The sequence below is a fragment of the Magnolia sinica genome, chromosome 5 (genome assembly GCF_029962835.1).
Source record: "Magnolia sinica isolate HGM2019 chromosome 5, MsV1, whole genome shotgun sequence".
In the NCBI taxonomy this organism is placed as follows: Eukaryota; Viridiplantae; Streptophyta; class Magnoliopsida; order Magnoliales; family Magnoliaceae; genus Magnolia; species Magnolia sinica.
In genome coordinates, this window is record NC_080577.1 from 1,139,115 (window position 1) to 1,155,874 (window position 16,760).

At 37.8% G+C, this 16,760-nt stretch overlaps 1 protein-coding gene across 1 annotated transcript; it reads right to left on the bottom strand.

The window, feature by feature from the left end:
• Nucleotides 1–706: 706 nt before the first annotated feature.
• On the bottom strand, nt 707–16,578 carry LOC131245056 (protein SEH1). Its single transcript, XM_058244238.1, has 9 exons — nt 16,373–16,578; nt 14,951–15,062; nt 10,426–10,526; nt 9,190–9,267; nt 7,144–7,299; nt 2,052–2,164; nt 1,583–1,709; nt 1,097–1,230; nt 707–960 (listed from the first exon to the last, which is right to left on the bottom strand). The coding sequence occupies exons 1-8, from the start codon at nt 16,532–16,534 to the stop codon at nt 1,102–1,104; spliced, it is 978 nt and encodes a 325-aa protein (XP_058100221.1). The 5' UTR covers nt 16,535–16,578; the 3' UTR covers nt 707–960; nt 1,097–1,101.
• Nucleotides 16,579–16,760: the final 182 nt, after the last annotated feature.

Here is a 16,760-nt window from a genome sequence, read left to right on the forward strand (position 1 = left end):
GACAAACCACTTTTTTAGGTCTGTCCACGCATCATGTGGACCACTTGATGACTGGCTTTGAATCACTCACGCACGTTTGCCACTTGTCCAGTAAATTATTTAAAACTTGAAACCTTTCCCGACATTTCCCAGGAGGTAATCTATAGATTTCCAACTTTCCCCAAGAATTCCCAATCTCGATCAAACCACATTCAACTGATTTCATAAGACATTACCCTCTTCCGGGGTTTCCCAAGTAACACCAATGGATAAGTTCCCAAGCAACCGAACAGACCCTTAGGACTTGTTTGCATAAATAAATCAAATTTAAAAAAAGGATTAGACTCCCAACTCTCCCTGATTGCTGCAGCTGACTAAAATCCTCATCATTCTGCAGAAAAGAGCCGGGGTTGCTCCAATTCATCCAAATCCGTGTCATCCTGCTGAAACGAGCCCGGATTGCTCCACCTCACAGAAACCCATGTCATTTTTTCCAAAAAGAGCCCCGAATATAAATGCCCATTTTCAACTCATTGAGTTCGATATTTAGATTCTGTCTACAAACAGCTATTACAAAACCCTAGAATTGATACTGTTGAGGATATGTTGCCAAGTCATTGTGGGAGTTTGGTTGGTTAGTCAGGTAGCTTGGTAAGCTTGCCCCTAGAAGTATTCTTCACAAGGCCCATTATTTCATCTCATGGGTTCTCCACATTGCAACCCAATCTCAAGTACCAAATGTTGCAGATATTATGGGCTCTTAGCACAATCATATGCCCATGTTAGCAGTTCATTGTTATATTTGAGCTCAAACTTCCAACTTCTTCCTATTTTTCTTTAACTCTTATCAAATTAAGAGCAGCATGAGGTTAAAAAAAAACAAAAACAAAAACAAACAAACAAACAAAAGAATTCTACTGACAGATTAGAAAGACAAACAGCTCTTCCTCCAATTTCATAAATTAACAGCACGCCCCAAATCTGTAAAGCAGAGAAACAACACTATCAAAAAGACAATAGCCCATGTATACATCTTTAAAATGGCCAGCCAGCAACTAAGACCGAACAAAAGCAGGCCAAGCAAAGAGATTTGAGTTACAGGAAAGAAGAATCTTACTGTATTCAACTGCTTTCAAGAGCTGCCTGTTCATGCCACACCCCATTCAGGTTAGACTGCCATAACCTCACCATGCCATCACTACCCACAGTAGCCAATGTCATACCACTCATGTCCCACTCCAGTTGCCATACCTAGAAAAGGAAATTCAGTGACAGCTAAAAAATATAGGAATCAGCAAGCAATTTCAAGAGAAACAGTATGGAGCCATATCTTCACACCTGTGCCATATAACTGAACCACCCATGACTACATGGAAAGATGGGATGAAAGGAGATATGATGACAATGCCAGGTGCATGAACTATCGTTATAAAACCAAAAGAAAATCATGGCCCTACAATGTATCAACCCAATTGGACTAACCTTTTTTTTTTCTTCCTTGTCTTATCTTTTCTATCTTTCTTTCTTTCTTTCTTTTTTTCACAAATAATGTGACAGAAATCAGGCTTCCCTGAGCTATGACCATTTTCACATGTATACATACCTCACCATCATGCCCCGAAAGTAGTGCAACTTTCTTTACTGAGAGTCTTCCATCTGTGTCAGGGTTCAAACCCAGATGCCATATTGCAATCCCCTTGGAAGTTGCAACAGCTACTACTTCATATGGCCTGCAAGAAGTTAACACATTCACTACCTTGTTATTTGTTATATAAACAATTTGTCCGCTATGATACCCAGACACAGCATAGATACACCACAGATGAGGCATGGTTACACTGTGGGTGCAGATTTTACCGAAATTTGAAGAGATAAGATGCAATATCGAAAGGTATTAGACATAATACCAATATGGATACTTTTCCTATTTTGAAATATCTGGGTATCGTCTGCCAGCTACTCCACCACTCATTTATCCTCTCTCAATTCTTTTACGGGCCTATATGAAAAGATTTTCAAGTGGACCCACTACCAACCACTCATATGTATAGTTGCTTGAAAAGGATGCCTACCTGCCAATATTGGGAGCCCAGGCTACGTCATATACCCTATCACCCCTGTCTCCAGGTAAAGCTAATTCAGCAACTGGCAGCCATCGTTGATGAACCTCATCAAATTCCCAAACCTGTGGAGCATTGACAATAAGACAAGGTGCAGCCACTATTATAAGGCTGCTTCATTCCCTACACACTATTTGGTTCAGTTATAAAATTTAGTTGAAGCATAAAAAGTCACCACTACGGTTCTACTGTTTAAGGTTAAACATAAAATTAGAAGAAGAGCTTCTGGTCTATTTCTTAACCTCACCTGCCTCGGTTAATGAGGCTGCCCAAAATAGTTCTCTTGCAGAAATTTTCAATTATATAATTGAACCTGTAAATTTCTAAATCATGCCAATATATTCTACAGAAAATTCGATACCTTCATAGTCAAAATATATATGGCCCAGAAACAGAGAAAAAGGAAACAAAGATCTTTCTCCAAAGACAAACAACTTGAAAAATTAAACATGGATATCATGCTCATCATCAATGAAAAAACAAACCTATCCAAGTGCACACCGGTTGCCGAATGAAACAGGATTTGCTGATTTGGTAGTATGCTTTAATCAATTTTAAGAGGTTATGCTTGTATAATAATATGGTGATATAATGGGAGCCATGCTGGTTAGATAAATGCAGTGTCCTATTTACAGTATAGAAACTTCTACAGAGAATGGTGGAAATCAAGACCTAGTGCAAATGTAATAATTCAGATACAACTGAGCAATGAAATGCAAGAAGTTTCACACCCAAATACTTGGTGAGGGTGAAAATAGGTTGTGTCAAACCAACAGTGATGGGTCAACAATTACCAGGCCTGGATCCAAATTTTAAACCCATTGGGCAGGACTGGGTCCAAAAGTTCCACCCAATTTACTAAATGGTCGGGTTCGGATCCTCTCAAAATCAACTTGCTCCGACCAGATCCAGTTTTTAAATGGGCCAGATTTGGCTATATCCTGAACTAGACCCAATGCAAACCCAACCTAGCCCAAGGAAAAGTAGTTAATTAAGCATGTGAGATTTTTCTTCTTTTAAACAAGACTATAATAATGGTTAGCTACTGAGCACGTGACCCACGCTGCCCATAAAGTCAGCCATGCGCAGCTTCGGTAAATTGACTAGATCTCCCTTGTTACTCCTATGACATGAGTGATCTTGTGCTCATTGGAAAGCTTGTCAAATTAATAATTTGATGAGCTTTCAAATGAGCTATAAATCACTTTATTTGAAAACCATTTAGTCTATCACCATCTGGCCCAAGTCTTCCCTAAGCTGAACCAGGCCCACTTCAAAACTTGGTAGGGTATGTGTGTGTTGTGTGTGTGTGTGTGTGTGTGTGTGTGTGTGTGTGTTGATGAAATACTTATACACTAATTGGACATTCCAAATTTGTCCAACTAGCTATGCATTAAATAGTTTTTAAAAAAAAAAAAATACTTTCTATGCAAATGTAACTAATGCTCCTTTATGAGAGACTACATAGCATCGTGTCCTACTTAAAAGTAGGATAAGAACACATGCCAAAGATTCGGCCTGTTCATCAAATAAAGCCCACTAATTAGATGTAATTTGCCAAAAATTAATAAACCCAATTCTCATCATCGGAGTCACACATACAAGTTAAATGTGAAGTGTTCGAATACATTTCTTAACAGCCCACTTGTCTGTAAAAGAATATCTTACTACTGATTAGGGAAATCATATTTTTTTTTATCCTTCACATGCTTAAAAGGTATCCTACCTAATTAACGGATTGAATTTCTTACACGTGATGCATTGTCCGAATACATCACAAGTGTACAACTTCTAGCAAACAAGTCTCTCTCTCTCTCTCTCTCTCTCTCTCTCTCTCTCTCTCTCTCAGCTAATGAGACACTTATATGTTAAAAGTTGTATAAGTGTGATGTATTTGAGCAATGCACTGTGTAAGAAATTTAGACCGTTAATCAAATATGGTATCTTATAAGCATGTGGACAAAAAAAAAAAAGTTATGTTTTTTTTTCTAGTCAATAGTGTGATTTTTTTTTTTAAAACGAGAAAATGAGGTTGTTAGAAATGCGTTCCAACAGTCCAAATTCAACTTACGTGTGTAACTCCAATGATACGAATCGTTTACTATTTTTATTTTTATTTTTGCAAATAATAATTAATTAAAAAGCCATATGTAATGAATGATATGGATCTTTAACATGTGTTCCAATCATACTTAAGTAGTACATGATATTACATATTCTATCATGACAGGGCATTACATTTGCAAATAAAGTTTTTTTTTTCTTTTTTTAAAAAAAAAAAAAACTATTTAATGCACAGCTAGCCGGACGAATTTGAAATGTCTAACTAGTGGATAAATTGCTCTATCGCACGCAGATAAACTACCACTTCGTGTACCTGTGGCTAAAGTCGCATGCTGTGTAGTTACGTCTAACTAATTGGCTTAAGGTCCATCTTATTCGATTAAGGCCCCGCAATATAGCTAAAGCTGCAAAAGTGAAAAATATGGCGCTATCTGACACCCCAAGGGCTAAATGAGACACCGGACGTCCAATGATTAAAAGCCAAGCCCAAATTATAGTTGAAATTTTCTCCAATCTAATGCTTAAGGGCCATGGCCTCCATTAACTTTGAAGATTAGTGCTTCACAAAGCCTAGCAAACCCCTGACACTATTAAGCTTATCGTGCAGACAGCCTAGCTCTCCTTGAGCTATTGCATAATCAAGGGTATTTCCAATGGAATGCAATTAAGGGCTTGTGCCAGACCACAACTTGGAATGTAACTTACTAACTTGTACTTGGATTAATAAAAATTAATAATAAAAGCTTTTTAAATTTAGTGTGCTCTCCTCTCTTATGCGCATTTTGGAAATGCTCTACGAATGTCTATGAAAATCCATACCAAATCACAAAATGTAAATAGCTACCTTCATCTAATCTACCAAAAATCACACTAATTGGACAACCCTCACATCATGTTGAATTTCAACTCTAGGTCATTTTATCCATTACTATCAAAATTGATAGCCACCAATTAGATGGTTTGGAACATTATTTTCTTCAAAAACTCAATTATAACTTCCATATGTGACCCAAATCCAACCCATGTGACAAACTAGGTGTGGTCTGGTCCATACCCAGACATGAATCCAATTAATAAACAACTCATATGTTTTCCGTTGGACATTACCTAAATTTTAATGAGTTGGGCTTGGGCTGACCCGTTTCTTAGAAGGGTGGTCTCAATTGTAACTTGTATACCCGAGCTGAACCAACCCGTGTGACAAATGGTTAGGTCTGCCTATACCCAGGCCCAACCCATGAAGGGTCATCTATTTTCTAAATGGATCCAACACAAATTTAAAGAGTTGGGTCTAAGTCCAAAATTCTGACTTGATTCTTAAATGGGTCGGGTACCCCCTTTTCTATAGCCATTTTTTTATTATTACATGATGATTTCTTAACTTTCTATGGGAATACCATTTAGTTAACCAATGCCTGTTTGAACAGCCAGAGTTAAACCTGTCTTTCTTTGATACAAAGAAATACAATCTCTATAAGGCTCCTCTTCCAAGTGAAATTCTGGAGTTCCGCCTGAGGAAGCAAGGCTTACGGTAGTTGTCAAATCTTCTGCTAGTACATGGACAATTGTATAGAAGAAATGGCAAAGACTATTAGGGTGCTAATCTTGAAAGGAGGTAGGGTGATCAACTTTAGGAATAAAGGCAATCAAGGTGGGATTAATAGATTTTGGACCCAAACCTTCACCAAAAAAGAACTACACAGTATACGGTTAACCAACATTTATCGAATTTGAAAAGGAGTTGGAAGAAATGGTCAGATCCTCTTATTTCTCAAACCATGAGATCCATGAATCGGGATCCTGATGCATGTAGATACAAATGGTCCAATGGGAGCAAAAGTTTCCAGGTCAGATGTTAACATTGCCTTCTTTTGAAGCTCGTTTTTCAGCTTCAAAAATATAGTGTGCTAGTGCACAATGGCTTTGAAGCCAGCAAGCAATGAATACTCAAAAACTGTTGCGCACTAGCGTGCTCATACATTTTTCACCCATTTGCAATTATTATTGGAGTGCTGGAATGCATGTCTAAGGCGGATACTATAGAATGGGCATTTGAAAAGCCTATCATCAATTCATCATCATAGCCTTGTCCGACATCAACCTCCTTTACCCAAGTTGGAAACTCTCCATTGCTGCCAGAACCATATGATCTCCTGCTCTTTTGAAAGCTAACTCAATTAAGCTTTCAAATGTGACCATCATGTAATTTGGGGGCCATCCGACATCCCAAAAAAAATGGCCCAAAAGATTATTCATGAAAATAATGGTACTCAAACTTCAGACCTTGACCCTCTTCAACTCCTATCTTTTGCGACTCTGATGCTCCTGCATCAGTTCTAAACAGTCCCTTGGAATCACATGTCACAGTGTTCCAAGATGACCTCCCACATGCTAAAGTCACAAACTTAACTTTGGATGACACAATCACACCATTTGATATTGATCCATTTCTTAGTAGCAACCTAATACATGTCCATGACAATGATCCATTAAACCTCGAAATACAAAATACTTTTTGAGACTCCAACAAGACATTAAAATCAGTCAAAATTCACCCATATTTGGATGATGTGTAGGGGGTGAATTGCCTAGTATGTCCCAGCATGTTTTGGCTTTGGAACCAAACAATACACATGTTCCATTACAAGCACTCCAACAAGACATTAAAATCAGTCAAAATTCACCCGTATTTGTATGATGTGTAGGGGTGCATTGCCTAGTACATCCCAGCATGTATTGGCTTTGGAACCAGACAATACACATGTTCCATCACAAGCACTTACATCCTTTGTGGGACAAGCTTGTAGGTGAACTTGAGGTTGCTGGTTTGATCCGATCTTACCTGTCAATAAATACATAATGGATGCCAATTGAACACATGAACAGTTAACATGGTAAGCCTTCAACACTTATACAGAACCAGCCAACAACTGAAAATCATATCCATTTGTAGAAAAAAGATGTGTTTAGTTGAATGTACCTTGGAGGAATTGACTTGTGATAGATCTGAATTGAAACCCAGGATGAAACTTGACTGCTGGCCCTCACCTCGTCGTGGATTCCATGCAACAGATGCAGATAAGCATGATGGCTTCCCAAATCTAGATACTGAATCGATCACATTTTGAAATTCTGCCTGGCAGAAATAGAATTGTTATTATAGATAAAAATGAAAATACACCAGCTGATGAGATAGCCAGAAACTCATTAGTCCACAAAGATTTCCATGAAATGGGTAGTGTACACTGTTGGTGAAAGACAATTGTGAAATAAACATCTAATTCCATCACCTCCTTTTTGCAATTAAAGTGCACTGATTATTTATAATGAAACCTTTTTCTCATTTCTTGTTTTTACATTGACAGATATGCAATGTTTTTTTCATTCAATTCAAACATGGATCTTTGCAGCAGATGATTATAAGCATATGCAAACTGCTTCCCTAAGGAGCTGTTTGGTTGTCCAAAAGTTCCATTTGGATAGTCTTGTCCTGATAGTGGCACTATCGATGGTTTGTCATGGTGGCACCAATTCCAACAAAAGCAGCGAGGGCTATCCAAAAAACTTGTTACCTTGTACAAGGCCAATCTGGTAGAAAGTTTTAGCCTATGTTTCATAACATACATGAATGAGTAGCTATTTTCTGAGCACATGCTGGCACATGTGCCACACATGTCATATGAGCCACACTTCTCAATGTGCCATAAGTGGAACTGTCCATCTCCAAGAAGAACCCTAAATGTGCTACATCTAAACTTCAAGCGCCCACATGTACATATAACCGACATTGACATGTGCCCCCTTGCATCTTCACATAAGGCTGTCAAATAGGGTCTAGTCGTGTTCCCATCTGTACCTTGACCCAGCAAAAGAAATGCGGTTTCCTAAGCCACACGCACAAACGCACATGTGATCTAAAACTTCCATCAGTGGGTTGAATCATGTAAACACTCCTATTTGTCCCAAACCCAACTCGAAGCCTAGATCCAAAGCCCTAATGGGTACCTAATGAGAAATTCAGCCAAGGTATTTTGTAACAGTAACGGTAGCCATAATGGCCACCACCATTACCTTTACAATATGGGTTGTAACGGCCGTTACGGTCTTAATGCGGGGGCATCTTCATACCAGGCTCGAGTAGGGTGGCCTGTGGGATGCAGGGGCACACTCAGGGTGGGCGGCCCGTGGAACCCATGGATTTGGAGCCCATGTGAGGCGGGTGGCTTGTGTGAAGTAGAACCCCATGGATTTGGGGCGTGGGTTCAGGTGAGGACCTAACCCATGGATTAGGGACCTGGGCTATGAGATAAGGGGATTAATTCATCATGCTCTAAATGACCTGACCTGGACACGACCTGTTGACAGCACTATCGTCACATGACCCACATGTGCAAGTACTAATCGACCATCACGCCACATATGCACATGTGTCAATTTTCCAAATTTGTAGAAGAGACACATATACTTTCCAGACAGGGTGTTTGACAAACAGCAATCAATATAGTATCTATACGAGCATATTCAGACAGGCCTTAGCTAGAAAACAAGTTCAGATTAACCTACCCAAACAGAACTTTGATGGCAACCAAATGTTCCCTATATGACAGAAAAAAAAAAGTATCATGACAAGCAGAACTGCTACTAACTCTACTTTAACTGCACTACTCTGGGATGTGTTTTTCCTGTCGGGGCCCGATCGTGTTTTTCCTGTCTCTCGTGGCCCCGTCCGAATGGATGTACATTGTCTCATCAATACAAATATACAGAGTTTTTGGGGGAAAAAAAACTGCACTACTCTGGGATGGAGAAAAGTTAATAGCATCAGCATTCAAGAATTCCCAATTCATAACTGCAATTGAATCTCCTAGACAACATCTACTACACTTTCACTACATATAAACAGAGCCTTCAATATGTTGGTTTTTATCATATTCTATCTTATATGAAACATTCCTCAAATAATGAGGAAAGAACTTGAACTGCTGTGCAGAAATGACGAGAGGGAATCACTTCAAGTGATTTCTACCTGAAGCTGCCACTTCTTGAGTTCTAGTGGGTCCAGGAGCTCATACACCTTAACATAACCATCTGAGTATGCAGCAACCTACAAAAATGCCCATGAAGTCAACAATAACGAGTACAATGATAAGTTAAGCAAAGGTATTGCTGTGCAAGATTGTCCTATAAAATGGTAGTACATGTATGAGAATGTAAAAGATTATCCACCGGATTTTAACTGTTAAACAGAACCACTCATTTGACATAGCAGCTAAACAATTATGGCAACAGCACCACATTAATAGCATTGCGAGATGCCATTTGTAAAGATAAACAAGGAATAGTTCACATCTTATGCCAATTTATTTGTTCATTTATTATATTTTTATTACATATTCAATAAAGCTACTGCTATTTACCATTGTGTTGAAGTTTAAAATGAAAACAAAGAAATTAAGGGCCCAATCCACCATAAGAATTGATAAAATGAAAGCACCCTCCAAGACACCTCATGCACATTGCGGACTAACATCAATTTCGTTGTAGCCTTTTTCTATCGTAGACAGTGATTTAAATATCAGTATCGATGCATGTATTGCACCCTTGGGACATGGAAACATATCGGTATGGCATGGAAAATATCCTATATAGCGCGGAATGTATTGTTGTTTTTGGGAACATTTGTGAAAATGAATGGATTCTTAAATGAAACTTCAGGATATGTTAAAAAAGACATTACAGACTTAAAACTCAAAAGATCACAAAAAACAATAACATTAGTTTCTGTTTTATAAGCTAAAGCTTATACAAAATGTAAATAAACATTTATTACCAACCATAAAAATTGTAATTTATAATAAAGAAAATAAGGTGTCAATTTGGGTCAAGTAGTTGAGTTGCCCTGACCCAGCTGAACAACAAGTTGAGTTGATGTTTCAGGTTTTTGAATTATGCCAAAGAGTAACATAGGACTAGCCTGATGACAAATTTACCAACGAAAAGACATGCCATGTGTTGTTTCTCCCAAGGAACTTGCAGCAAAAATATCATGATAATAGAACACATCAAATCAAATTTTGAAAAAGTTGGAATGCTAGAGCTGGACAACACATCTGAGGGTTAACTATATGATATTATGAATTCATGATATAATGCCAACAAGCAGTCATTTGCAACCAAGGACAATTTTGAGTAATTAGAAAAAGTGAGTATGGTTAGACAAAATGCACATAGACATCAAAGACGAGATTCTATTGGTACTCACCAGCTTCAAACATGTTGAGGACATGCCAAATTTGAGATCTAGTGCATGGGTTGCATTGCTTTCAAAGAGTTTGCACAGCTTCCATGTGAGAGGTTGTGTATCTAGATAATGAGAAGGGGAAAAAATGACAATGGATCATTTAAGTGTATTTTAATCACAAATTAATTCCAAATGGATCTAATTAATAAATGAATCATGATAATAGCCATGTAATAAACAAAATCAGTAGTATTGTTTTTTGGCACTAAATTCACTAAAAAGAAGCTTCAAATCAAAATAGATTCAACCTAGTGATTTGCATGCATTTCAAATTGGCTACCAGTCTTATCTATCCTTCTTGTTTGTTTCTCCCAATGAATTGTAGTTTCTCACGATGTCATTCTAGAGTAATGCTTTTGGCTTCTAATTAATCTAATGCTTGCTGCAGATTTTAAAAAATAAAAATAAAAAATAAAACAAAATAAAATTTGCTTGTTGCAGGTTTAAAATTAAAAGATTTGAAAAAAAAAAAAACCATACTTCTTACAAGTTCTCGAAAGGCCAAGACGAAAAGCTCATGCCAACCACCACAGCAGCAAATTTGCACCAAAACAAAAATAAAACATAAAGTCAAATAACAGTGCTGAGGTGATAGAGTACTAAATCGCATGCCCCATGGTTGGTATTGTCATGTGGTGTTTGCTGAGGTTATGGGATGCCATAAACACCCCACTTTGATTAAGGTTCCCCTCAACTATTATAACGAGGGTCTTGATGGAATTGACTGATGTGGATACAGCAGAATTTGGTTAAGGAATGACCCCAATTAGCCTAATCCCAACCTAATACGATATTAATCTCAACTTCAGTTGGACTTAGCCCAGACCTATTTCATCATCTCAAACCCTTTTTTTAATGATGACTAATTCACTAAAGCGGAAAACACAGGAACAAAAACTCAGTCGATAACAAGGGTGACACTCACCTCATCTTCCCTTATGAAACTGAGAGACAAAAGAAAAATACAAGCACACAAGTGCCCAAGAGCAATCCCAGATCTAACTATGCACTTCAATATCTCCACTCCAATTCCCCAAAAAATTATAAAAAGATATGTTCCTAAAATTAGGAGTTGTGTGTGCCCAGTTTATAACCACAGACATTATCCTCCTTTTTAGAACCGTCTAGGAAACTGCTTTATCCTTTTAAAAAAATAAAAATAAAAATACTGCTGTTGCTGTCCTTCCAGATCCCCATGTAGGACCCGAAAACTACTAGTCCATATAGAAAGTCCACTAAACCAATCCAGCAATACTGCTCCAATGGACACATTGAATACTCAAAGGATACTGAATTTAGCATCGCAAACCCAATTTATCCTCAATTCAAGCTTAAATAAACCACAAACCTCACCTAAAATACCATCCAACAAGTCGACTTCAAGTGGGAGATGTGTAACTCATTGTGGTTCAGACAGCCCGCCCTCATATTTGTTTTAGTTACATGTAGTTGGTAGAAAAAGTTTTCTCATCAGTTAGAATGATTTATCAAGTGAACTCTCTGTGGCATAAACAGTTTCCCACTGCACAGAGCTTTATTGACATTTTCATGTTGACACAAAAACTTTTCATAGAGAAGTTTTCTAACCACAGAGACTTTTGATGACAAATTTATGTGCCAAGAGAACTTTTGTCACCGGTCACCATTCAAGGTGCAGTTATTGGGAACTGCCATTTTTGGTCCACATATCTCCAACTTAAAAAATCTGATATTTGCGATCTTATGGTCCATTTGTAGCCCTTCAGATGAAATTTCCAATGGACTCGAATCATTCCATGCAGAGTTTTGTGTATCAAGTTGTGGCCCCCTCAATCAGAGATTTGCAACTGCTTTTCTGCAGAAAATTTTCAGTAATTTGCAAAATTAACAATTCTGCCATTCCAATATTTCAAAACAATGGTTTCCGTCCAATTTTTGCATCCATTCTTCAGCTACATACCCTCCAATTACCATACAATTCCTTCTCATGCCATTCTAACTAGCTTTCCTAAGAAAAATCCAATTTTACCCTCCAAAATTGAATTTAAACAAGGAATCTTCTTCTCAACTGATTTTCCCTCCAATTCCCAATTTACCATCATATCCACCAATCACCAACCCCAACTAATTGGGATAAGGTTTAGATGATGATTATCCTCCAACCCAAAGGCTTTCCTTAAGCCACCTGCTTTAATCTACCCATGAAATCTTTTCAAATGACAGCTAAAACTATTCAAAAATTCTATAAATACCCCTTCATTTCTCAGAGAAAGAGATATCTCTTCTCTGAAATATAAAATACCTATCCACAAGGGCCCTTCTTCCTCCCTTAACAAGAGCTCAGAAAGTACGTGATATCCTTTCCATTTGGTTGGAGATCATACCAAAGGAAATGGCAAGTACAAGAGGATGGGCAGAAGTTGCAGAGATTTCAGAGAAGCTGAGCCTGGTTCTGGCTAATGAGCATGCCTCAGCCTTTGGGCTTTGAGAAATTGCTCCAGCAACCTCATCCTAGCAAGAGTTTCCCTCAAAATCTCTACATTATTTCCCTTTCTCAGAGAAGATTGGATCAAGGCCCTCAGTTCCAGTTGGAAGACGATCAGGACCCGGAGTTAGAGCAAGAAACCACCAGAGTGTAGCACCATTTTATTCTCCTTCTAACTTTTTACTCCTTTTTTTCCTTTTGCTTTGTTAATTCCTCCAACAAAAACAAAAAAAAATGCAGAAATTCATGTGGGAATTTAATTTCTTACATTGTTTACTAGAGACCACTATTGACAGGCAGAAAGGGGTGCGTAACACCGTCCCTTATCTGACATCAAAGCATGCACTCAGATCTCTGATTTGCAAGATCAGTAGAAGTTGAAAATGTCACTTCAGGAAGGCTTCAAGCTTCCCTGAAATCGAAGGCAGTGGCGACTACAAAACAACCAGTTTTTCACCAATTTTGTGGTGGAAATTGAGTCTCTTTACAGGACACCTTTACAAGTACTAAAGTTTATACCCCATAGGAGGTATTGTTAAGTCTAGCATGTGGCATTCAACCTCATATCTTATGCTGAAGGATAGAAGAAATGCAACAAACAAATGACATCTCAGTGCATGCATATGCAATACACTTTTTACCACCAAATTTTGGTGTACAAATACCTCAGCCATTAGAAACTTCCTGTTTATGCTCATCGCAATAGGTAATAGAGTGAGGGAAGTTAGACTTAAATGGTTTGGTCATGTTCAACAGAGAGCAAGGGAATGCCCAAAAGGATGTGTGTGGGCATAATGAGAAAAGACTAAAAAAACCTATGATCTAACTAAAGTTATGGCCCTTGATAGAGTGGAATGGAGGACAAGATTCATGTAGCTGACCCCAATTAATGGGATAAGGCTTAGATGATGATGAATTCATGGTTCTAAAATTTTGGTATTGGGGGTTGTATCGGCCCGGTCAAAAATGATATGATACGGGCGTCGCGTATCAATATCGGTATATATCGGACCATATCAGCATGTATCAGTCGAAAAAAATATTAAGCCAAAGAATTAAGAAAAAATCAAGAAGAAAGGAGACTAATAAAAGATTCAAGAATTTATCTTCTTCTTTTTTTGTATTTTGGACATGCATATGATGGTGCATCAGACCATTCTTTGATGAGGATATTGTTTGTCAGTTTGACTTGCTGAAGGTCAACTAAATGGGCCCTAATTGAACACAAATCAAGCATGATTTAGTGAATTGGGCCCCATTACATTGAAATACAATAATAATAATTTATTTTTTTTTTAAAATGAAAATATCAAAAAGAAAGTGAAGGTTAACTCTTCCTTCTGATTTTTCCCATAACAGTCCACTTTGCTTAGATTTGTTGAATCCCATTTAAATCATTTGTTTTGATCCCGAAATAGGTATGGATCTAGCCTAAAATGAGTTTTTAAGGTTCCTCCATTGTTTAATGAAACAAAGAGGAGAAGACAAGTTCAAAAAAAAAATTAAAATTAAAATTTAAAAAAGAGCTTTTATGGGCATATTGACCCTGCCTTGGTGTCGATACACCCTATATCACCAATATAGGCTGATACAGGTCAGTTTTTTCGTATCCAGCCAATATGGCCCTATATCGCATATCATCTCACATGGATACTGATATGATATGGCTATATCGGCCAATACAATACCGATATTCAAACCTGATGATGCTCATCACAGTATTATAAACAATGACATGTGACATTTACATGGAGAAATTGGCATCAGGGCTTTGCTTCCCAAATGCTCTGAAACAACCTTCTGTACCCATGCCCATGGTGACACTATAGGACAAGTGCATAGCTGTGGGATACATGATCATACCAAGAAACATTACATTGTAACGCAACTAGTTTTCAACTCTGTCTGCAAAGACTTGTACATGGATTACTTATGTGACTAAAAAGATATGAAGGTTGGGACACTGACAAGAACTATTAAAAAGTTGTTAACATGCTCAGGGAAGCTGACTAAATCACATACCCTCTTCAATCTCCTCCCACAACGACAATGTTCCATCCACACAAATGCAGGCAACTGCATCACCGTATTCTGGAGGAACCCAAACAGCTTTCATTATGCTGCCCTGATGTGCCTGTAAGAACACCCAACGAGTTCAAAATGCAATAAAGGAAAAATAAACATATACAGAAAAAAAAAAAAATTAAAATTAAAAATGATACCTAAGCTAATTTTGAGATAAAATCTAGTTTGTGTGCGACTTAAAGATGATCCAATGAATATCAATTCATTAGGCTAAAATGCTGAATAGCTATCTGATCAACTTTTTTGATAGATTAATAATTTTTTAATAAGGGTGCATTTGGTTGCCCCAAACATCCTGAAATGTCATGATATTTTGCACCAAATTAAACTAATTAATCATGTAATTTCATGATATTTAGGCAAACCAGACACTACTTTTATTAAATTAAAAAATTTGTGGGAGGCTCTTAAATCATCTCTAGAGAATTGAATAGCCTAGATCTAATTGGAGGCATAAATGGGTGAAGAAATGGAACATAACAGTAAAAAAAAAATAAAAAATGAAATGTGTTCAGGTCAGGATGAGTCACACCGACTAGGGCTTACTGGCCCCGACTCAGTCAATTCTCAAGCAACACGCCTGAGTTGTACCGAGTCAGATTAAGCCTACCCCACCCTCCAAGACTCACAGTATCAACTCAAACTAGGTCTGACCAAGTACGAGTAAACTCAAACAAGTCTCCAAACCATTATCCTGAATGCTGATTTTTTAGAATTTGAGCCATTGAAAATGTTCTTTTCAGTGTTCTACATTCATCTACACAGAATGACGGTCAGAATCATCAGTTCAACCCAAGACAATGGACGGTTCGATCATCACATCATTTCAGCATGTAGGCCAAAATGAGGAAACATATGTTGGTGATCCTGACGAACTCGGAACCAACAGCATTGCAACAATCACAACAAAGTAAAATAAAAGAAAATTGGCCACTATCTCCAGCTGCACTTATCAATGACTTGCTTCATGTGCTACAATATCCAAACCGATAATCAGCTACGTCTTACATAAGATGCGACGTATCCCAAGTTTCACATAGATTGCACAAAATAGAGGGTTTTAAAAAAAAAAAACAAAAACAAAATCGACGGTCCAGGGGATTTTGATTGATTTCCTTTATAACCATATATGGATTCTTTCCCCAAAACCCCTCCAATTGAATGATTATAGCTTTCAAATCTGAGATGGATGTTAGTTTTATATTATTTATTATTATTATTAGGGGAGATGGCTCCAGGTAGACCACACCAGATGATAGGGTTCACATAAAGCAAACACGTGTGCCACGTGCACGAGAAGCAAACCACTAAAACGATAAAAATAGAAACAAGAGGGAAGAAGAAGAAAACAGAAAAAACCTTCCAACGAGAGGTGAGGCGGAGAGCAGAGAAAGAAGAAGAATCGGGAGAATCGAAAATGGAGAGGGTTCCATCGTTCGATCCCGTCGCCATTCTCTGCCCACTATAATTCCATGAACAGCACTCGCTCCCTTTCTCCAGCGTCACCACCGCCTTCTCCATACTCTTCTCTGCTCGAGAAAGCACAAAAAAATGGAAAGAGACGAAGGAAGGCTATCATTCTACTTTAGAAGAACCTTGACACTCTGGGATAGTGTGACGGTTGATATGCTGGCACCAAGAAATTGCGTACCGGGCAATGAAATAAATCAAATCGACCTAGCCGAAATTATCGGTCTCAATTTTGATATTAAAATTAAAAATATAAATAAATAATAAAATAATAATA

Excerpts from the sequence above, each read along its gene's own strand:
- LOC131245056 (XM_058244238.1), bottom strand. The coding sequence starts at position 16,534 with ATGGAGAAGGCGGTGGTGACGCTGGAGAAAGGGAGCGAGTGCTGTTCA. Across the intron at positions 2,165-7,143 it reads CACAAGTCAATTCCTCCAAG|GTTTGGGAATTTGATGAGGT; the intron begins GTACATTCAACT and ends AATGCTCCACAG. Across the intron at positions 1,710-2,051 it reads TGGGCTCCCAATATTGGCAG|GCCATATGAAGTAGTAGCTG; the intron begins GTAGGCATCCTT and ends AACTTCTTGCAG.